The sequence below is a fragment of the Tauraco erythrolophus genome, chromosome 4 (genome assembly GCF_009769465.1).
Source record: "Tauraco erythrolophus isolate bTauEry1 chromosome 4, bTauEry1.pri, whole genome shotgun sequence".
NCBI classification, from domain to species: Eukaryota; Metazoa; Chordata; class Aves; order Musophagiformes; family Musophagidae; genus Tauraco; species Tauraco erythrolophus.
The window spans coordinates 17,672,655-17,696,412 of NC_141468.1; the positions used below are offsets into that span (position 1 = coordinate 17,672,655).

Sequence of the window (23,758 nt, forward strand, 5' to 3'; positions counted from 1 at the left end):
GCGGTGCCAGGGTAATTTTTCCACCCCTTCATTACCGTGGCCCAAGCAGAGGAGTTTCTATCACTGCCAGTGAAGGATCCAAACTGCACAGCTTCCCTGGCTTTTCTGGAGCCGCCTCTGGTTCCTGGCAGGCAGCATTTCGCATTTTGGCTGGGGGCTCAGTACAGTCCAGGCGGGCAGAGCTGCATTGCAGCACAGTTGCTGTTGGCTACTGTAAAACTCATTCTGCTGCTGGGAAGCACTCAGAACTACCTTATGCAGGCAGGCTGTTGCTGCGAAGCTGGAGTGACAATGGAAAGCTAGCTGTTGGATTAAATCAAATGAGCAAATCATGCTTTTTCCAGCAGAGGCTGAGCTAAAACACGGCTAAGTTTAATACTGCAATGTAAGTGCCAAAGCAGGGGTCCTTGTGCTGGCTTATTTCAGTATTTAGCACTCATTTTCAGCAGTTGTATTGTGATGGCATCCAGAGGACATGGCTAAGTGAGCCTACTTACAGTGTTGATGCACTTGAATTTTTCATGCCAAGCCTGGGGGAAGGGGAGCACTGTGTAAAAGCCAGGAGCAGTTCGCCAGCTCTTGTGGGCCTGGCTGAAGAGCAGCCCAGCTTTCGACAGGAGCACAAAGCCCTCGAACCCTGCACCTTGCTGGCCACCCAGCTCAGCTAGGACGCATGAGAATTAGCATGGGTTTTGGACCCCTACACCCCAGTCTCAGCACTAGTCTCTCCACCCAGATTTGTCCTCTGCACACAGAGGTCCACAGAACTATATGCTGTCTTGATAACACTGTTTCTATTTAAACAGAGTTTGGATTTGCCTGTCTTCTTGAGCTGTTTTTTTGGTTTTATTCAGTCTCTGTGCCAGAAAAGGCAACTGTCTGAGACAAACCCTGTGAATTTAGCAGGAAAAGCTCCATGTGCTGGCACATCTGCCCCAGCCCCTTCAATGTATGCCCCATCCCAGCCACACCAACCTGGACCAACGCTGTTGGGATGGTTACTGCTGCACGGCTCCTTGCAGCCTCCCCCAAGGCTAGGAACCTTCTCCATTCCTACAGCACTTGCTTCCAGGGCTCCTTTCAAAAGAAACTCATATTTTGCTCAGCCAAACATAGAGAGTCCTTCAAGGCTGGAGAACACCACCAAAAAGAGGATTCGCTGCAAAGCTGGGAAACTTCGGTGAAGAATTTTTCATATGTATTCATTCATGTTTCTCAAACACATTTCTTTTCAAGGCTGGTTGTATACCCTCGCTGCATTCGCTCTTCACAAGTAATATACTAAATTAAATTACTGACAGGGATATTTAGCAAACCAGCATCAATTGCAGGATATTGGCTGAAAATGAATGACAAGTTTATAATTGTATAAAAAACAATTCTAAGAATTATTCTAATGCAGCCAGAAAATAGGAAATGTGTCATCTGACCCATGTCAAATGTCTTGAATTTGGATATACGAACTAGCAGCGATCAGCTTGTGCACAGCTAAACGCCAAGAGTTATTTGCATAAGATAGTCCATAAATAATTTCAGTCAATGAATGCACTTGACAACAGTAGGACCTGTTCAGGAATAGTTCACAATAGATTGAAATTTATTCTATAAATTTCTTGTTGCAAATTGTTTATTTAGCTCTGGGTCACAGTTGAGTTGATCCGATGTTGCCCTCGTTAGCACTTGCATTTGCAAATGGAGCCAAAGACTTGTGCTGCACGGCCAGAGGAGAGGACTTGTACTCAGAACATCCACGAACTGGGTCTAAAATCCCATATATACAAAGCACATGGACTCTTGTGCAGTTATTGGGCCCTGCAGTGCAACTATGACCCAGAACCAGCAGGTCCTTCATGGTTCAAGAATTGCACCTCTTGCTGCATACAGCCCATAAGTTCAATACATTTAGGCTTGCATGAAAGCTGCTGCGTTTTGTGCTTCAGACACAAATGTTGAAGCCTTTTACAGGCTCTGTGCCGTTACGGAACCAATAGCGAATATGGGCCATTACAAATACGGATGACAGAACTCTTGATCAAATCTCATTAAGGAGAGGGAGAAGGACGTGGATGATGAACGGCATGACTAATATTTCACACTAGAATTTCTCAGATAATCTAAGTTGTGTTGCTCAAATTGTATTAAAACAGACTTGAATTTCAGTTCCTGCAATATGTAATATCGCAATATGTAATTATGTGCAGAGATTATTCTATGTTGAGGAATTTTGTAACACATTTATTAATAAGGCATATTGCACTTCCTTGATTTTCTGGTGATGCAGCAAAATTATTCTCAAAAGGCAAGGAAAAATTCATTACACTACTAATTCTGTAATGAAGCCTCATATATCAAACAATGACAGGAAAACAGAGGAAATACTACAAGGATGGGGTGACATTTTGAACCATTACATTTCTGCTTTCTGTATTGATTATTGCTTTTTTTAAAGACGTTCAAATATTGTTTTGATGATTTTTTTTTTCTTTTAATTCCAGGATATTAGAACCTTATTTGCCAATTCAAATCTCTAAAAAAATCCTATATTGAAAAAAAAATATTATACCGTTTTTTAGGAACCTGTAAGACATTAAATCAAATGTACTAATACAGAAAGGAAATTATGTTTCAATTTTTCAGTTTGAGACACTGTTGAGAATAAATTAAACATAAATTATTTTTTAGGAAGACTAAAAATACCTGATATAAATTGTTTTGTGGATCAGATAGATTTCAGTTTTTTATTTTGACCACTGAGTAAAACTTTCCATTAGTTGCAGTTTTGCAGCCACATTTTCACATGACTTGGGACCACAATAATAACTGTTTCATGAATAACACCCTTTCAGAAAAAATTGTGCCTCAAAGTCTAGGCTGATCATATATCTCTTTTGATTACCATTCTTATTTTTAATAATCTTGCATTTCTTTGCAGCATTGCCCAGCAGGCAACTGGAAAGCGAGCGTTTGTCTTGAGTCGGTCTACATTCGTTGGCAGTGGGAAACACGGCGGTCACTGGCTGGGTGACAACTTGTCTCAGTGGAAGGACATGCACCTGTCAATCATTGGAATCCTGGAATTCAACCTCTTTGGTATCCCCTTTGTAAGTCCGATGTCCTTCAGGCAGTTGCTGGCTCATGCAAAATATCACTTTAACTCGAGTGTTTTCTGAAATAAGCTGCTTGAGATGGCCAGCAGTAACAGCCTCCACAGCATAAGGAACTGCAGATTAAAAAAAGCTAAATGTCATCAATCTTGCCTGGCTGAAGAGAAACAAAAATAGCACTGCAGCATTCAGATTAAATCACTGCATGCCATCCAGAACCGGTCTCTTTATATTATGTATTCTATCACTGAGGTCCCTGCATATACTTCTGGTTTTGCAAGGTGGGCTGGAGAATTTGTAGAATTATTAAAATACTGCCAGACATTCCACCATGATGTTAATGCTCTAGGAGCCAGTACAATCTCAGTCCTGGAAAAACTCGTATCATTATGGAGCATTCTTATAAAGCCATCAGAAATAAGTATCTCTTTCTGAAAATTATTTTTATTAACAAACTTCTGTGGTTTCTCATATTTGAGCGTCAGTCATAAACACTTATCCAATGATTTTATTTTTTATTTAGGTCGGTGCTGATATCTGTGGGTTTGGCTCTAACACTACCTACGAACTCTGCTTGCGCTGGATGCAGCTTGGCTCTTTCTATCCATTTTCCAGAAACCACAATTCAGAGGGAAATAGCGTAAGTAAACAAAGTTACACAAAGCTGTAGCCTATGATTACAGTAACGATGACGGTGATTTTTATTACTTTCTCAGAAATTAACCTGCCATTCTCGGGTAAACTGGAGCAGCAGGTGAAAAGGAGTGCTGCAATGAGAGCACTTACGAGAGGAATTACACAGTGAAGTGTAAATTTTTCCTATCCATAATGTAAAGATGACATAGAAAATATGTAGTATCTAACATCCGAAAGCCATGCAGAAATGTGTACCACGTACTCTGATTGACAGAAAATGGTCTTCCCGCACTGTTGGTAAGATTCATCCCCTCCATCTTTTACCTGCTGAAGCCCAGGTTTTATTTAAGAGCCAGTGAGTGTCAGTACATCTTCCTACTCCCTTGTTTCCTTCAATATTTCTTTCAGTACTTCTGTAACTATAATAGGTGTTGCAGGAAGGGGAGAGAGGGCATTATACACCATCCTTGCTGTTTAAAAGCAAGTTTCAGAAAAAAGCCACGGGTACAAACTCCTGACAAACATGTGAGAACTTCAAGGAGAGCCATCGGTAGCGACAGCATTATCAGCCAAGAAACAACAAAGACTAATGAAGGCCAATGAGCCCATGAGAAGAATCAAAGAGTGCAGTCTTACCCCAGACCTGTGCCCTGGCTTCAACTTAATCGTAAAGTCCTTTCAAGACTTATCTCAGATAGAAAGAAGTATCGGATTGTTTCTAACTATGAAGAATTTGAAAGTCTTGCAGCCTTTGTAAGTACACTATGTTTATCTGCAACCGCGATGAAATGCTTCTGCTAATTCAACAAATGTTTTTTTTTTTAACTTCTGTAAGCTGATTCGTGTGATGCTGGAGCTCAGGTTATTAGCTTAACTTCAGTTTTTCTTGAGTTGCATCATCAAAATATTGCAACATTTACACCTCCAGAAAGACCTCTCTCTATGCATGAAATTATGCTGGATATTCGGCAACTGGGCTAATGCAGGAATAGTAAGATATAGTGCTGCCATTAAGAGGGTCAGGAATTACTGTAGATTCCTGAGATATGCCGAGACATTTCTCTCTAGGAGAACAAATGTCTGTGAAGCATTAGCTGCTGCTGTTGATGAATATGTTCTATCATCTACCTCTCCACTAAAATTAGAGGTACCTTATCTATGTATGTTTGCTTGGCCCTTTGGGCATGCAAACGAGGTCTGACCTGAGTGAGTGGGTATTAATCACATATGCACAATTTAATAAGCAGGAACAGAGCAGTGGATCTATGTGATGGGAGCTGCAACTCAGTGTCGAGTGAATGACAGAAGTAACAGAAGATACGTTTGGTTTTATTGGATTACTTAAATCCATTTAAAACATTATGTTCTCTGAAAGAAATGAACAAGGCATTTTGGGTGACTCAGCGTCACCTAAGAAGTCTGACTGGGTTTTTTTTGTGAACTTAGGGAATATTTGTACAGCATCAGAATACTGGTAAAAATATTGTGCAGTTTTTGAAATAATAGATAAATGCTCCAGAGCTCAGAGCCAACAGGGAATATTATCAGTGACTAATTCTGATGTAAACATAATAATGGAGAAATTTAACTTAAATATTGAGTTTAATTATTATTAAGTTAATGTTAAAATAAAATCTTAAATATCCACTTTGCCTAATCCATTGGGGATTTCAAATGGTTTAATTAATACTTTTCTTGTCTGAAAAGCACTAGATAATATAAAAAGCTTTGTTACTTCTGTTCCTTTTATGTTTCATTATCCTTGGAATTCATCATACATTCTTCAATTTTAATGAGAAAACTGAGTATTATGGGAAAATTTTGTGAAGGAGGAAGGGAGCCATGTGACTCAGCTGACTCGGTTTAGCACTGGAAATGGTCAGACAAGAGGAATTAAAGGAAATATAACTGTTTCCTGTGTCAGCACTGCCTCGGGCTGTGTGCTCCGCATCCCATCGCAGGGGAGAGTCAAGGTTGCCTCAAAGTAGATCAGAAGCAGCCAACGAGTGTAGACAGATTGCTTAAACCTGCCCTGTTGATGGTGGGACCCAGCATGTGTGCCTTCTCTCCCAGGAGAACATCACTGGCAGCGAGGAGGCGGGTGGCACTGCTAATGCGTGGGTGTTCCCTCGGTCAGGGCATACAGTGGATACAGGAGGAGAAATCAAGTTTATTTGTATGGATAAAATGTCTTCCTCACTACACACAGTGACTTTGGTCACTCCTGTTGACTTCAACAGGGCCATGAATTTGTTCTTACTTTTAAATAGATTTGTCTTTATGTTTTTGGTGAAAATAATTATGCTTCTGCCTTTGTTTTGCAGATTATCAGTCTTTCCTTTTTCCTGTGTTTCACCTTCTTTGTCCCAGAGGGCTTACATCTCCAGGATAAACTGATTTCTAGAGACAGGGTGTCTGTTCCCAAGCACAGACACAAAACCCCAGCTTCCCTCCTGAGATGAGGTTATGGGCAGTTGCAGATGGCTCACACACACAGTGGTGGGACTTGATCTCTCTGAACTCACTGGAATTTTTCAAGTTGAAAATATATAGATATTAGTTTGGTCATAAAAGATGTTGTTTTGAATATAACTTCCAGTTTGCAAATCAGTACTTTTCCTTATTTAAACATTGATGTTCATAGGATTACATCAGCAACACCTTTCCTTAGGTTGCATGCAGGTTGAATTTGCAGTCCCAAGTTATAATGCTCGGTACAAATCAAAGCTTTTCCTTAACAGGAACAAGACCCAGCAGTGTTCGGAGAAGAGTTTGCCAAGATAGCTCGGGCTACGCTTCGGATCAGATACTCGCTGCTGCCATACTTATACACCTTGTTCTTCGAGTCTCATGTTCATGGAAACACGGTGGCGCGGTCACTGATGCACGAGTGAGTTTGGAATCTCTTTTTTATTATGTTTTATTTACGAATGTAGTTGAGATTCTATGTATAAACTAATCAATGTCTGTTTGATACGGTCACTAATATTATTGCATGCTCTCTCTTAAAAAGAAGAGTTTTACAATGAAATCTAATCAAATAACTCTTAATATATGCAATGGATTTTCATTACAATGTAGCCTACATTTGTTTTCAATGAAAAATTAAGTACGGAGAATTCTGAAAATTTCTTGTCTTAGGCAAATATGCAGTCCTTTTTTCTTTAAAAATTAGGAGTTACATACCTGTGTTTTATGTACTTGAATTAAATCTATGAAATCAGTATTGTGGTCCAGAATGTCAAGAGTGCTTCATACAGAGAAGGCTCCATTTTTTCAATCACCCACAGCGTTTGCATTTTCCAATTTAGTGCTTGCATCTGCATGCTGTGTATGAAACCTATATCCATGTCCACAAATTGCACGGAGAAAACAGAGTTAGAGATATTTGAGTGTAGAAGCAGGTGCAAAACCGAGATTAATAAATACAGACTGAAAAAACCCTTGGAAAATATGACCTCAGATTTTTGGAACAACTCATTTTTTCCTGTTTGGAAGAAGCAGGAATCAAAGTGAGATTTAGTTTCCCTTTCAGCATCTTTTCATTAGCTTTTTACCCGCTTTTGGTAAATTTTCTACTTCAGAATGCTTTATGCAAAGACTTGAGCAAAAGGAGTGCAAATAATACATATAAAAAACTACTGCCCAAAGCTCTGACACGATTTAGTCTCATTGGTGGAGGCTACATCCTGGACTGTTTAATGTTCCTTTTCCCTTTAGGTTAAAAACATTTTGATTAAAGGGTAAGGCATTTTTTGTAAATTAAACTGAGATTACACTAAAGTGCAGACCGTTCCAACATGGAAAGGGAATGCACAAAACCTGTTTTACCTAGAGTGTAACAGCTAACTGATAAATTTTAAAAGCAATATCCTTCCTCTTCCTACTCTGCTACCTTATTAAACTGGGTTACATTTAGGAGAAGTTTTACAGGTACTCATGTCTTACAAGGGGCTGTATGCTATTTCAAGTATTTATTTTAGCTGTATTTTTCCTTAATGAGATTTGTGTTAATATTGGAAATGACCGAGTTCATTTTGGCATTCATGTTAGCTGATCTCTGCTAATACAGAATTATTTTAGTAATGTTAAAACTGCCTTTCTGACCGTTTCCAGCATACTTTACTTGTACTCTATTTGGGCCACATCTACATCAGCAAATTTCCATATTTGCTTTGATTTGAATTGTAGAGCAGTGTCAGATGCACTAGTGGAGACTTCCGTTGAGTGAAACTGAGCCAAAAGGTGTGCTCCAGCCTTTGACGGAAATTTAGTCAGTGGTACCAGACTGGAATTACTAGGAAATAAAACCTCTAAAAAGCATGTAGGGGGTGTAGGCATCAGGAGATCAGCACAAAGTGTTTCACTACCCAGGTCACATCCCAGCAGTGGGCACATCACTTTCTAATGTTGCCGTAGCTAGATCCTAAAGTGACTTAGAAGTATTTCTTAGTATTATTAGTTAATTCTGGTTACTATTGTTATTTAATGAGCATTTCTTTCTGTTTTTAATTAATACTTGTTGGTTTAGTGGGTCTGCTAAAGTAGAGAAAGTGACTTAGACACTCACAGGAAGAGAAATGTGGGTTTGAGAGAGAGAATTGAAACAGAATTTTTGATGTATCGATGATGGAATTTTACATCAAATTTTTCCTTTATTTGTAACAAACACAAAGGAGCGCTAAAAAAACTGCACTAATCTTTCAGGTGGAGCTGTTATGAGTTCACAAGCCTCACTGTGAAAACAACTCTGTCTGGGCAGGTAGTCTCCAAGCAATAGCTATTTCATAAGGTCATTTCAGATTTTTCAGTTCGTTTCAAATATTTAGGTGCTCGTTCCAAATAACAAACAAGAACAACATGCGGGTATATTCCTATAAGCGTTTAAGGTGCCTCTGAGGCTTTCACTCAGTGAAACAGAGGCACCAGTAGCTCAGCTGTCCAAAAAGACTGGGAGGTGGTAATCCATTACGAGAAGGGAAAGCTCTGCTTAACGGCTGAACAGAAGAAAAAGAAGACAGAAGAGAAGACAGCATCTAACCATAGGAAGCATGTAGATGGAATTAAGCACCTTTCATAGATCACAAATATGTCTTAATGGGTTATATTTTCAAAATGGGGAAGCTCATTTGTTTGCTGAATTTGTGCTCGTGGTTGCTATAATAGCAAGAGAAAATAGTACTGAATTAGACAGAGAGATGCTTGTTTACACATGCAAATAAGATCGACTTCTCTTTTGTCATAATTTCTTGATCAGCTTTTTCTTCTGAAATCTTTCACATCAGTATTATAATTTTATTACAGTGAAATTCAAAACACAGAGAAGCTGTTGAGGTGTCAAGAAAAACTGATGTTTTATATTTTAAAAACTTAAAGACAAGGTAATTCATCAAAACCACATCCCACTTTGAATATTTACAAAGCATCATGACAAAATGCAATAATGACCAAGATTAAGGCATCCAAAAGAGGTATTGTCTTTGACAGAAAAAGAAACTGAATAAATTGATGTTCCTTTCAGGCAGAGCCTGAGGCATGCCTTCAAGAACATTTTTTCCTAAGTTCCATGTACTCCCCTGAACTTAGAATATTTTAGAAATCTGAACACCGAATAGATGTCTTTTTATTGCCTAGGTGTTTGTGCTCATTTGGAGTAATTTCTGTAAGTGTGGGCTGGGTGCAGCGTGTGCCTATGCCCTAAGCAGGCCGGGTGTCAGAGCAGGGCACCGACACTGAGCCACTCTGCTCCTGCCAGCATACAACAGAAACCTGTCTTTAGACAGAGGAAGCCGCAAAGTCAGTTAAACAGACACAATAAATAAATTTTTAAACAAATAATGTGTATGTCCTTAGAGAACAATCCGTTAACATGCAACAGCCAGTGTGAATTTGTCGAAAGTGAATGATGGTAAACCAGCCCAGTTGCCATCTTTGACCAGGCAGAAGGGTTGTTGGATGGGAAAGGGGGCAGAGGAGCAGAGGAAAGCAGGAGCTACAGGGTACCTTGATTTTAGCAGGGCTTGGGACACACTCCACGTGACCTTCTTATAAGCTAGCTAGGGAACGAGGGTCCATTATGAATTTCCTAAGAGATAGCCTTACAAATAATTGAAAGCCTATTTAAATTCTCAGGGATTTTATGGCAGATGAGTGGAGGTTCCTGAGATGGGGAGGATCTCTCCTCTTTTCCAGGTGCTATTCAGTATTTTCATTAGCTGATACACGGTGGAATAGAGATCTCTTCCCAATCTGGCAGATGGTGCCAGGTGAACGGGACTGTAAGCACTCCAGAAGACATGATCAGAGCCAAAACTGTTTTAATCCATTGAATAAAATGGACCAAATTTCCTAAGTTTTCATCCATTCAGGAAAGGCAGCTAAAAAGTGCAATATGTATGAATGTTGCTTTGTGTTCTCCTGCAAAAGATTTCTAACGTGAATCTGTGAAAGGTGCGGGAAGCCAAGTCCAAGGATTTTCACAAATACTTTAGATACCAGAGCACAGTGTAATTCTTCCGAGTTCCCTCTCCTGCTCTCCTGGTCCTGGCCCCTATCCTGCTCTTTGGCTCCCTTGATCAAGTCTCAAACCACTGGGCAGAAATTGAGTTAGTTGTTTTTCCATTGCTGCTATTCTGAAAAGAAACCAACTCCAGCACTTCGTGAGGGTTCTGGTCTGCTCCGGTACGGTAGGCGTAACTGTAATTTCTGAACCTCTGTCCAACTTTTGGCATTCCCTCAACCAGAATAAATACTTGGTGGTATTGCAGGATGCCTTGAGGAAGTAAATTTCTTGTCACAGTGAGTAATATCAAAATATTCTGCAAGTTCTATAAAAATGTGAATTGACATTACGTATCTGACTTTCAACACTAGATTCACCTCTGATCAGCAGACTCATGGAATAGACACTGCCTTCCTCTGGGGACCCGCTTTAATGATTGCTCCCGTTCTTCAAGAGGCAAGTACTGTAATTAAAAAATGCCATCATACTGGAATAAAAGAAATGAACTGCGCTTAGGGCGTTGGATGACATTCAGAGCATGTTTGCTCATATCCACCCGTTTCTTCCCTCCGCCATCAAAGCTTGCAGAATGCATTTCTGTGCAGCACAGACAGTACAGAGCTGCCCAGTGCTTGAAGTGGGAGGATGAAAGGGAGGGCATGGCATTTCCCTGCTACTCCAAGCGTCAAATGGATGTAAACAGGCTGGATCCTGCCCCTCGCGTGCTCCTGTTATTGTGCTGACAGCTCCCTCCAGGGACATGCAGAGTGCAGTAATTGTTGAGCTAGGAAGAAACAGGCAAATACTAAAGCAAACTGGTTTCCATATTACCACTTGTCAACAGTGTTTTGGAACTGCAGCATTTCAAGGGCTATGCCAGGAGTTTCACAGCATCACAGGCACACATAGTCATTATGGAAATGGTAACGACAATATTAGCTGCTAATATGACAGGTTTTATATAGCAGCATTTTCCTGTGGGTGTGCTGGGCACGGCGCTGTGGTCAGGGCTCTCACCGCTTGGCTGGAGCAAGGATGGTGTCTCTCCTTGCCCCACCATTGGCTGCTGACAGTACCAGAAAGGTACATCTGAGCAGTCCTAAATACTTGCATGTGATGTATCCTAGAGCTGTTTGCAATCAGTGTGCTATATCAGAATATCTGATACATTTTCTAGACACTGCTGATGATCAAACATACAAACAGGCCACTGTTAGTCACCTTTTTTTAACCAGCCCTTGTGCCTCTGTGAATTTAAAATGAAATTCTTGTCACTGCGCCTAAAACCATTCTGACGCCACTGAGGTGCTTCATTTGTCAGTCTTTCGTCTTCAGACTCCCCCAGGTTTCTAATAGCTGATGACTAACAAGGAGATTTCACAGGGTCTCAGACCAAGATGATGAAAGATGTGAGAGAAACCTTGCCATGAAGAGAGGGTGACAAGCCAGGTGACTTCCTGAGAAGTGGTGAATGAAAGAGAACCATATAAGGATATATAAAATGATAACGGGTCTAGATTTGGAGTTCTTAACGTTTTTTTTGAGGACTGGAGCACAAAAGGAAGGCCGGGTGCATGTGGCCTGATACGAGAAGTAGAGCTTTGGAAGTGACATGTTGCTGGGTCTTGCGGTGGGAGGGAGGTGGCAGCCAGGACTCGTGCCACCTGTCAGGGTACAGGGCAGAGGTGAGCTGTAAGCCCCTCTCTGTGGCATTGCAGACAAGCAGTGATGACTGTGTCAAACTGCAGGATGACATCCACTTGTCTAGAGAAGATGGCTCAGGGACAGCTTTCCCTTCTCTCCTCGAGTCCTAGGGTGTAAGCAAGCGAGACATCCCTCAAAATTAAATCAGGGACCTGTGTTACACACTAGCTTGTTATTTAACGAGTCATGAAGACTAGGCTCATCACGATTCAGATGATGGTTACACACTTCTCTGCAGACCAGAATATCCAGACTTGTCATAATAACACAGAGAAAATATGGAGAGAGAGGCATCTTGACTTTATAGGGGTTTTCCTTCAAGTTTTCAAGGCACTTTTTAGATTAAACCTACCTGTAATTGTTAAACAGCTAGTGAGATCTAAATGACCGAGCAAACTACCCCAACCCTCCTTAACGCAGCACTAGGACACTTTGCCTGTAACACATAGTTCTGCCCACGGTGGGAGACAGGCTGCAGGACTAGACAAATTTCCAGTTTAGCAATTCTTGTATTCTAATGTGAGATGTGCATACTTGAATAAATCAGTTATTTCTTACTCCTTCTATTGCTTTATATATATACATTAAAAAATTTTATATATATATATATATATATAAAAATAAAAAAAAATCCCTAAAATGTCAAACAGTATGTTTGCCTTAACTCTTCTCCTCCATCTTTGCTTTTCATGCTCCACCTGCTGCTCCCTGGAGTAAACCTTGGGGGTAAGCCATAACTCTGCAAAGGGGCAGACACCTATGTTGAGAATCAAAATTAATCTGTGAGAATAAGAAATTCGTGACAAAAAAAGAAGTATGTTTTGATTCCAACTTTTGCTGGAGTTATTAATTATTAATTCAAAGTACCTTTAGTGTGATTTCACCCCTGCAGCAATATGATACAATGCACGCTGCAAAATGAAATACAGTAATTGTGCCATTAACAGCACATTATTTATTATTATTATTTATCAGCAACTTCAAATTGTTGCCAAGAAGACAAACATCTGTGTATCCTTCTTGCCAGATCTCACTCTCTGCCTGTTTTTGCGACAGGAACGGTGCAAGAAGCACTGAGCCGCGGTGTCCTCGCACCCCATCATCAGATGTGAAGTGCTGTCTTGCCAAGGCTGCTGTAGACCTCACTGGGATTGCTCAGATGTTAGTGGAGTGCACCTGGGCCAGTTCCATTTGCAAGACCTAGAGCTATGCACTAGACCGAAATGATCATGTAACATTGACTCATCCCATGAAATGGCAGTAAAACCCCTGAAATAGGATAGGCTCCTCTGCTTAGCCTTATAGATTAGCCAGCACTAGTCCACTGTTACGATAATAACTCAGCCATAATATCCAAGGTTTGATGTTATTAGAATATTCAGCATACATCTCTCCGTGCGCAAATACAATAAAGCTAATGTAATATCAGAAATGCAAAAAGAAAAAAGACTTTAATCACTTTATAACAATTACAGGGAGCAAGGTCTGTGGATGTGTACTTCCCTGAAGCACCATGGTTTGACTACTATACCGTAAGTATTTTTAAGATTCAGTTTCTCGCATTTTTTACATAATTTAAAAGGGTACAATTCCAGTAAAATAACTTTTAGCAATGTTCAGCAGTATTTTACCTCAGCATCTGTGTCCAAGAAAACTAGAGCTCAAAAAGCCTATACTAGGCTGGCCGGGAGAGTAAATTACACAGCTTTCAGCAGCATTTTATTTTCTATTTTTGGTTTGTAAATCTCTAACACACAGAGAACTGAATTTTCAAGAACAACCTAGAAGTTTGTGCAACTATCAAGATTTCTTTCTTCCCCTCCCCCGCTTCCTTTTTGCGTGTTTTAATTCTTGTAATGATACATTTCCCTGCTCAGAAACAGAAACCCGAGTCATACTCCTGAGAACACGCTGCAAACCATTTTGTGCGTGCAGTTTTGCACATGCATCACTTCTGACACATTTAGAGAGCAGGGTAAGACTCCCCTCAGAAAGATGCTTCCAAGAGATACAGAACAAGCTTCTCTGTGGAAAATGCCAACCTCTTCTACTTTCAGAGACTACAAGTTTTGACCTTTCAAGCACCATCATCCCCAGTACTGCATTTCCAAAAGTGCTCGATTTCAACCTAACTACACTCCACTGCAATCTGCAGGCTGAGACCGGCGTTGGCCTCAGCAGGAGTAGTTAGGCTGATGCTAAGAGCTTTCAGAAATGTGAGCCCAGGAGCATCAGGCTGTTGTTAACTACCCTGAGCGATGCTGGCAGAGGAGCAGGCAGGACAAAAATGCTCTCAGAGGAAGCTCAGACTTATTTTTAAAGAAGTTTGATCGTTTTCAGCATTCAGCTGGTGTCCTCAGATGGATGTTAATCTAACCCTTTCCCTTTTCTCTTTTAATAAGGCCACAGCACTGCAGGGTGGAGCATTTCGTTCAGCTGTTCTTGTCGTGGTTCTCTCTGAGTCCCCTTGCTGGGCTGGGCACAGGGACAGCAGCGCCAGTGTCCCTTGGCATTAGTAAAGCTCCCAGCATCTGGCACGTACTTGCCATACACATGGTGCTTATCCAAAAGCTTACCATCAGTTAGAATTCCATTTACCAAGGGCAAGAGCAAAGCCTTCCTGTTATCTGCCCTGTGCGCGAGCCTTGCCTGGTTTTGAGGCATTAAAGCAGAAAGGGCTGATGCAAGTAACTAATGCTAGTTGTCTATACAGATAGGAATTTCACTCATTGAATGCTGTAATTACTTTTTGAAAGGGAAAGACTTGTCCTAAAAAGAAAATAAAATCTACAGTTTACATTCCCAAATGATTATGAATCACTTACCTTAAACTGAAATCTGACAGGCTCCATATGCATAAAAAGAGGAAGTAAAAGTTTCTTTTGCTTTTTGCTCAGTGTCTTGATGAGGGTTTTTTTCACAGCATATGGAATAATATACCATTTTAAAGACGATTTGCTGTCTTTCATTCGTGATGTTTCTCTCTCATGCATATGCATAGCTGCAGGGGCTAGATCCTCTTTCACGTTCAAAAAAAAAAAAAAGGAATAATACCCCTGAAATCCACTTTTCTGTTTGCATTTTCACTGATGTAATTGAGATGCAAATGTAATTCTTGGTCTATTTTTCAGTGTTATGTGGTCACAATGTATAGTGCCTGGATTTGAGTTTTTTTTAACTGCATTAATTTTTGCGGTAGGGTCATAAACTGCCAAGTGCCTGGAACAAGAACTATACTACTGTTGCTGCTCCATTAAGCAAGATCCCTCTGTTCATCCGTGGAGGCTACATCCTGCCAGAACAGGAACCAGCCACAACCACTACTAAGAGGTAATGTCATCTATGTCTGTCACCAAACAACCACGGTGCAGGTCAGACCCACAGACAGCCAAAAAAGCAATCAAAAGAAGTGCAGAAAAGAGGCAATCTGCAGCTCCCAGCTGCCATCTCAGGTGACAGGCACAGTATTTTTATCCCACTCTTTACTCCATTGCATTAGGAGAAGTCACCACAGAGATTCATAGATTCATAGATTTCTAGGTTGGAAAAGACCTTAGAGATCATCGAGTCCAACCATCCCTAATCCCCATTAAACCATATCCTCAAGTAGATCATCCACCCTATTCTTAAACACATCCAGGGATGGGGACTCAACCACCTCCCTGGGCAGCCTATTCCAGTGAGATGACCCACATCATAGTTTGCACAGCTGAAACCTATTCCTGGCTCTGTGGTTACACTTGGAAAAGCTTTTGCACCTTTTACTGCCACACTGACCTACTGCCAGTCATTCAAATTGAAGATATGCAAGGGGAAAATGCAAAACTCTTCTCCTTGGACGTATTTATCCAATGCCATGGACAAAGTGGAAAAGCTCAAATCTCTTTTGAGGAAAATGATTTCCCCACACCAATGGGTAATATACTGGCCTCACATTTGAACCATGCTCAGAAGCTAATGTGAGTAGTGAAGGAACGGAACAGCACTGTGCAGCAAACAAACCAAACCAAACCAAATGACACGACAGTAAGGTAGCACTGGCAACCAGTTGCCTCCAAGAGTGCCCAATTATCATACATTAAAGCCACTGAGGAAGGGGAAAATTGATCACACAAGTGCTCAAAAAGTGAGAATTTTACACTTCATAGGTACAAGGCAAGGTAAACATTTCATCTTCATTTCAGGAGCCATTTTGGTGAGCGTGGTTGTCATTCTTCTGTTGTGGCTTTTTTTGTAACCTTAAAATTGGTATTAATTATGTTCAGAAGATTTTACTAGATAACTTGGAATAGTACCGGCCAGTTTGTACTGACACTTCTCAACGTGCTTGTCTACAGCCGTCTGAATCCATTGGGGCTCATTATCGCCCTGGATGAACAAGGAGAAGCTTCTGGGTCTCTCTTCTGGGATGATGGTGATTCGATCGGTAAGACTGGTTCCCTGCTGCAAAGCGGTGTCTGTATACAGGGTTCTCCTCAGGCGCCCTTTTCAGCAGTATGATGGCACTGACTCCTGCTAGAAATGGCTGGAGAACTGACCCTAAGTTGAACATTACAGAGGTGAGAAGCAGATTGCTCTTGAATGAGTGTTTGGATATGTGAAAGGCGTGACACTGGGACCAGCTGGTCTGCTAGAGAGGGCAATCACTCATGTCGTGTTCCCCTGAGATCACCCTAACAAGACTAGAGGAAGAGATGAAATAACCCACAAATCATCTCAGGCTGATGTTAGCCACTCTCTACAATTGATGTGAACTGATTATGGATTTTGTTCCCTGTTTTGACGCCAATCCTCCTCATTCTGTGTTTTGACAGATACTATTGAAAAGGAGAACTACTTCTTGGCTAAGTATACGTACAGCAAAGTAAGTGGCAACATACAAGGTGCCTACAAACGTACAGGCAGTTGTATTTTAGTGTAGCCATTGTAAGGTGCTGATGTCTAACTCTTCTCTGGAAAGCTTTTTGTTCATAGCTCAGCCTTTAAACCGGGTAAGCTACCTAATGCTTTCATTTACAGACAGCTACAAAATAATCCAACTATGATGCTGCAGTTTTGTGTTTGCTTCATCAAGTATCACAGTGAAATATCCTTAATGTCCCTGCTGTGATGTGAATCTGAAAATCCACTTTTTCAGCACAGATATTTTTCTTTTTCTCTGAATCACTGCTTCTGGGAATGAGGGACCTTTTCCTTGTCTTCCTCCTGTGAACACTTCCAGTCTGCCATCAGAGAGAATGCTGTAGGAGAAGGCTATGTTCCTCTCTTTGGGATATCGCAGCAACTTTTTAACTTAGATCACTTGAAGCTTGCATTTTGGGTCACAGAATTACATAGTCTCACTTCTTTAGCTTGCATTTCCTCATCTGACAGCATGGAGATTGCTCCCGTGGTGGGTCTCCCGCAGAGCAATTCAGCACGTTACTGGCAACCCATGGTGCTGATCAGATGCTCCATGCAGCACAGAAATAGATTAGCCCAGGGTCAGTGCGCTAATGCCTTTCACACAGAACTCGCTTCTGTGCAGACATGTCCTGAGAAAGCTCAATAGAAAAACCCAACAGTTTCAGTTGAGAAAAATACAATAAAATGAATCTACTAGAAGCTCATTAAGTATACGATAGTAAGTTGTGGGAGTTATTGTAAAAAAACGTAACCATCTTCAGCAATCTACGCAGATCATATTTTATCTACAACTCCAGCGTCCGGTAAGAAATACGATACTGTATGGAGACTGTGGCATGGTTTTCACACTGTGTATTCCTAAAAGTCCCAAAGTAGTCTACAGAAAATGTTCAAAAGAATAAAATTGTATTAACTCCTATTGTGATATTGCTCTTAGAATGTCTGTCTTTCAGGAGTGAGAGCAAGCCAGGATAAGCCGATGGGTCTTACTGTGTAGTCTTGTATAGTTGTGAGATATTTTTCTGCAACTAATACCACATGTCTAGACTTTAAATTTATTTTTTAATTTGTTTTATTCTTGATTTACCAAGAAAAAAGTATTTCTTCTTCTTCAAAAAAAGGACATTTCAATGGTAAGAAGGAAGAAAAATCACTTCAGCTTTCTGTAGTCTGTGTATAGTAATTTATTGCAGGAAGGCTACAGAAAAACAATATCCAGTTTTATATTAAATTCTGATCTGTGCAAATTAGATTCTTGATTCACTGGCACTTCCATTTCTCGTTGCTCATATTTTACTTCTCCCTGTAAATCCATGACTGAAGTCCCTATCAGCATTCCAATAATCTCTAATGCCGATTTTTTATTATGTGTTTATAAAGAAAAAATCCATGTCAAATAGCAAACTGTAAAGGTATGTGAAATGTATGAAAGTCTTGGTATTTGCTGCACATTTCTATATTGTTAAAAAATTGTGGATGAAGAATTTAATCACACCTAGTTTTAGTAGAACACACAAGTTTTGATGCCTAAGATTTACTGATAAGGTCTGATATCATAGCATTTACTCTGAACCCAGCACAGAGTGTTGCACTGATAACAGCTACAGATTTAGACCCTCTCAATTATATTTTCATTTAAACAATCCAGAAATCAGAGAAGAATTCAAGACTTATTTATTAATACAGTTGTAATCACTAAGTTAATCGTTGCGCTTAGCTTACCGCATTTATGTGGCCACCTTGAGTTAGCTCTCCTGCTTTAGCCTCACCCGAGACAGCAATAAATCACTGTAGGGAGGTGGTCTGTCTATATGGAACCTCCCTCTATGCTGGAACTCTGTCAATGTGGAGAAGACACCATCTATAAGTACCCTAACACATTCTGCAGAGGCTTTTAGAGACCTTTCCCCATTTGCTCCATAATAACCAGCATTCCTTATTTAGGCAGTTTAAATCAATGTGATGAAGATTAGCCCTTATTTTTAGTGTGGATGCCTGAAACAAGCAGTCTAAGCACAGCCCTAAGTTACAAATACTGCGATCTAGCTTCTGCTCCCCTCCTACCATGCACCATTGAGATAACATAAGCTAATTTATGCAAAAGGTTCCATCATGGGTTTCTCCTTGGCATATTTTTAAAAAGTCATGATTGCATAGCAATTCATCATTTCCTGAACAGAGTAATTCATCTTTATTTCCTTAACAACTTTGATCACATAATAAATTCAATGATTCCTCTTCATTGCTTGTATGGGAAATTACTGTTGCTGGTGATCCAAATGAATTTGTTTAATGACTTTGTATGTCCTCTTGGTACATCCCTAAATACAGGATATAGAGTAAATAAGGAGTACAACAAACAAGGCTCTGTGGACATATGGTGTTCCTTCAGTGTCCTTAAAGCTGGCACATAGCAGAGATTTTTAGCAGGAGCTGTGGAGATGTGGGCCATAAATAGGGGCAAAATACCTAGTAGCTGATGTTTGTGGAAGATGCTAACGGTTTAAAGCAGTTAGTTGTAGACGTTAATTAAATCTGCCTGAAGATCACTATAATTGAATCTCTGTATCTGGATTTTGGCTTTGCATATGCCACTGTACGCAGCAAATGGATAAAAGAACCAGATTTGTATTGATTGCGAGTAGAAAAATCATGTTCAAGAAGATTCCAAATGAATGTTGTAAATGCTTTTTGGTTTCTTACTTTGTTAGTTTATAATGATACATGAATCCTTTCTTATATGAAAATTTGTGTGGCTTATTTTTCCTTTATGGTCTCAGACTTTAATCTCTACATTGAAGACATTCTATAGGTTCATTGACAAAGATGAGACGACAACGGTAATAGTATGCAGTTAAGTCATCTCCAAAGAGTTGTCGTGGTCCTAAAACGTTCTCTGTGGCTTTTTCCAGGGAAACCTGAAGACAGAAATACTTAAAAATGGCTATGAAGGTGCTAACACTCTGAAGTACAACAAAATTACGATTCTTGGCCTGAAACTGACACCTCAGGCTGTTGCTCTGAACGGAAGAGCCATCCGTGGAGATGCCTTCTCTTATGATCCGAGTGGGGTAAGAGCTGCACTGAGCAATTATGGAAAACCTTAGGGGAAGGGAGATAGTCAACAAGTAATAGAAATAGTTTCTTATCCACACCTCTTTACATTTCCAAGTATAAGCAGCCATCAATCCTTGATACAACAGTCTGAGTTGGGGGGGGAAGGGAAGGGTCAGCAAGAGCTGTTCTAGAAAACTTTAATCTCTGCTATTGCACACACACTCGTTCTTTCTCTCATTTAGTGTCTGCCACTTAAACAAGTTTTTAGACTAATGAAATCATGAAAAGAAGATAAAGCTCCACAAACTGGGAGGAATGTTAGCAATTTTACAGGCATTATTGTCATTCAGATAAAATGAGAAAACCTCTCAAAGTTATGTATCAGCTGCTGAAAAGAAGTAGTAGAGGTATTTTCCTACAACTACTCAATGTCCAAAAATGCTTACAGCGTTGCTGGCTCTAATGAGTGTCCCCTTTACTTCAGAGGAGGGAAAGGTGAATGTTGTCTGTTGCTGTATGTTTGTTCCTAAGAAACTATTGCTGCAGCGAAAAAACAGTCACAGTTTCAGCATCTTAAGGTGTTCAACCTCAGTGTCTCAGCTCGAAATGCATGACTTGCTTGTGCAGTGCTCCTCCTCTGGCACCAACAAAGAGACACCCCAGCAGGGACAGACTGGACACCCCTGCAGGGACAGACTGAACACCCCTAATGAACAGCTGTCGCAGTCTCTGTGGTCCCAATTTTCCTTCCCACAGGAGAACAGACAAAAGGAGTAACACTGAGTAAACTTCCCTTGCTCTGGTCACTTGTCCCATATCTGTCAGCAGCCAGCAAGCCGAAGTGGGTCATGTACACTTGGTATGAGATGTGATACGCACATCTCAGCACTGGCCTGTATCGAGGGAACTCCCAGTACTAGCACAATAAGGTGCCACAAATTCATCATTCAATCAAAGATAGCTGAGGCAACAAGCAATGGATGTCATGTCTTATGCTACTCTACTCATTTGGCCTAAAGATTTAAGTTTATTTGTAGCCAACATGTGATCCCCATTATATGAACATTGTTTGAACATTTATTTTATTGAAGGAATCTGTAAGGGAAGAAAATTGCTGAGAAGATATTTCAGCCTTGGAGAATCATAAAACACTCACTTTCAGAGATGATATCATAAATAAGTGTAATCAGTATTGCCTCAAGGGAAGAAATTTTTTAACAGCCAAACTGCCTCTAAGCAAATTGGAAGCAATATAGATGTGGCAGGATAAAGAAAACACTCCATTGAGATGTGCTTGAAGGCACCAACCACAGAAATCCAGAAGATTACTGCATACTAACAGCATCATATAAAAAAGATGATTAAGAAAGACTAAAAAGCTTGTTACAAAAGTATCATTTAAAATTTGATATAAGTGCAAAAGATGATTGCTACAGCTTAAGAACTACTTCAAATAAGGGAGAAAAAAACACCAAGCTCCTGTGTTAGGAAAGGTCCAAAACTGCACAAAAATTACATTGCTTAAATCAGACAGTAACCTAAACCGATAAATATATTCCTCTCACTACTCTAAGAGATTCAATCAAACCTCTCCCACCAACGCTGTACAGATGTTGTAGCACCATTACTATGATTTCTTATGTTTGACTCTCTATTAAAAAAAAAAGCACTAGCAGCTTGGGTTTAGATCTTGAAAACTTACAATCCATACAATTTAAAAAAAATTAACTAAATCTAAAGGGAAAATCTGCCATTTTCTCACAGGCTTAATGAGATTTTATATTATACATACTGTATCATATTTTAACAAACACAAAGACTGCACTGTTTGAAGGGATATAGTAGAAAGTAACTTCTATCATATCACTTTTGCTTTATGGAAAGCAAATTTGACTAAAAGCAGTTCTAAAGTGTGTAACTGAGCCATAGTTATTTGGACACAAATAGAAGTGGTTTACTTAGTAATAAGCCAGTTCTTTCTCTCTGATCCATGTGGTGCTACCCTGATCTGACATTTGTAATATCACAGAATCTTCCTATTGTTAGGACTCTTTATCTTCCCCCCTGTCTCGGAGTATTGTACCCTAAGAGACACAGGAACCATACTGTAACTGCAGCAGGGATGCAGGAGGAGCACTTCTGTTGACTGGGCTTGTGCTGACAACAAAATAACCTGGGCATAGGAAGATTCTCCTTCTTCTCCCACTTGCATCCTCTGCTGGGAAGATCAGGGAGGTTCCCAGTGTCTGTAGTTCCCAATGTCCATGCAGTAGTGCAGTCTGGAGCAGCCTTTCTGGCTGCCTGGAGCTTTTTGGTTGGTGTTTGGATGAGGTTGCCGTATTTTTGTGTCTGTATTTGAGTAATAGGAAAATCATTCAAGAAGTGGACTTCGTCCTTACCAAGCAGCAGTAGAGAACTGTTTGTGATGAAAGATGAAAACAGTACAGATTTTGAAGAAGTGATCTAAGCATAGAGTGATGTTAACATGAATTCGTGGGTGGGCAAAGAAATTACTAAGGGGGTGTGAATGGATATTATGCATTTTAAGAGATTATTAATTCTGAAATGTAAAGATAAAACTGAAAATGGAAATTATGCGAGTAGCATAAAATACATCGAATTTAACATTGAACAGAGAGAGAGCAGGACAGGTATTGTAATTATAATTTCATATTTAATTCATGTTACTAATTAATTTTAAACTGTTCCTGAATTTCTAAAAGGGATGTTGAATTGGATACAGCAGTAGAAAGATGCGTACTGCCACCAAGTCAGTCTTGCCTACCAGATGAGGTTAAGTGAATCATGAAAGTCTAAGCTCAAGTTTCCCTTCTTGTTCTCTGTTTCGAGCTAGTCTTTTCTGAGTTAACATAAAGTTGTTCATTACTTTTGTGTCTTTTTTTTTTCACAGAAACTCACTTTACAGATTTCTGCCCCACTTACTCAGGAACTCAACGTTATGATTTACTAGAATGGTTGGAAAACACTGACATAATTTACCATCCTTGGCCCTCAGATATTGATCTTACTTTGATTTTAATGTAAAAAAAAATTTAGCCATTAAAGCATTGTTTATGCACCTGATGACTCTTCCTTTCCTATATAGTATTTGTTAACTCAGTATTCCTCCAATAAAATTTTCAATAGTAGTTAATAAGTATTACCATAAACTGATGTATATTCAAAATAGCATGGAAGAAATCGTCCTGAAAGTTCTCTCTCGCCTCAGATGGAGATAATATTTGGAATTGTTCTTGATGGGACCATATTCTGAACAGCATACACTGGTGGATTTTCCTCAAACCTAGGGTGGAAAAAGAAAAAAAGGAATAGCAGGATCATAGAATCATAGAATCACAGAATGGTTAGGGTTGGAAGGGACCTCAAAGATCATCTAGTTCCAACCCCCCTGCCATGGGCAGGGAAACCCTCCACTACACCAGGTTGCCCAAAGCCTCATCCAACCTGGCCTTGAACACTTCCAGGAATGGGGCATCTACAACTTCTCTGGGCAACCTGTTCCACTGCCTCACCACCCTCAGAGTGAAAAATTTCTTCCTTATATCTAATCTAAATCTCCCCTCTTTCAGTTTAAATCCATTGCCCCTTGTCCTGTCACTACACACCCTTGTAAAAAGTCCCTCTCCAGCTTTCCTGTAGGCCCCCTTTAAGTACTGGAAGGCTGCAAGGAAGTGCTTTAAGTACTGGAAGGATAGTCAGCTTAACTCACATACCGCTGTTCTGGAAGAGGTGATGTAATTTACCAAGAGAATGCATGGGAAACACAGCTAACCAAAGCTTGGGGATACCTAGATGTTCATTGTAATTCAGCTATTTCTGACTGCAGAAT

General features: G+C 40.1%; 1 protein-coding gene across 2 annotated transcripts in view; it reads left to right on the forward strand.

Moving 5' to 3' along the window:
* The window catches only part of LOC104376284 (sucrase-isomaltase, intestinal), a 62,713-nt gene extending 39,834 nt beyond the window's left edge, over nt 1–22,879 (forward strand). Inside the window, exons 14-23 of one of the 2 annotated variants that reach the window (XM_086610349.1) lie at nt 2,933–3,101; nt 3,628–3,744; nt 6,482–6,630; nt 10,614–10,702; nt 13,426–13,478; nt 15,146–15,276; nt 16,284–16,372; nt 16,761–16,810; nt 19,764–19,922; nt 22,820–22,879. In XM_086610349.1, coding sequence (XP_086466475.1) covers nt 2,933–3,101; nt 3,628–3,744; nt 6,482–6,630; nt 10,614–10,702; nt 13,426–13,478; nt 15,146–15,276; nt 16,284–16,372; nt 16,761–16,810; nt 19,764–19,922; nt 22,820–22,879 — 1,066 coding nt within the window. Of the gene's footprint in view, nt 1–2,932; nt 3,102–3,627; nt 3,745–6,481; nt 6,631–10,613; nt 10,703–13,421; nt 13,479–15,145; nt 15,277–16,283; nt 16,373–16,760; nt 16,811–19,763; nt 19,923–22,819 lie in introns of both variants that reach the window. The other variant, XM_086610351.1, reaches the window with a different exon arrangement.
* The last annotated feature ends 879 nt before the right edge of the window (nt 22,880–23,758 follow it).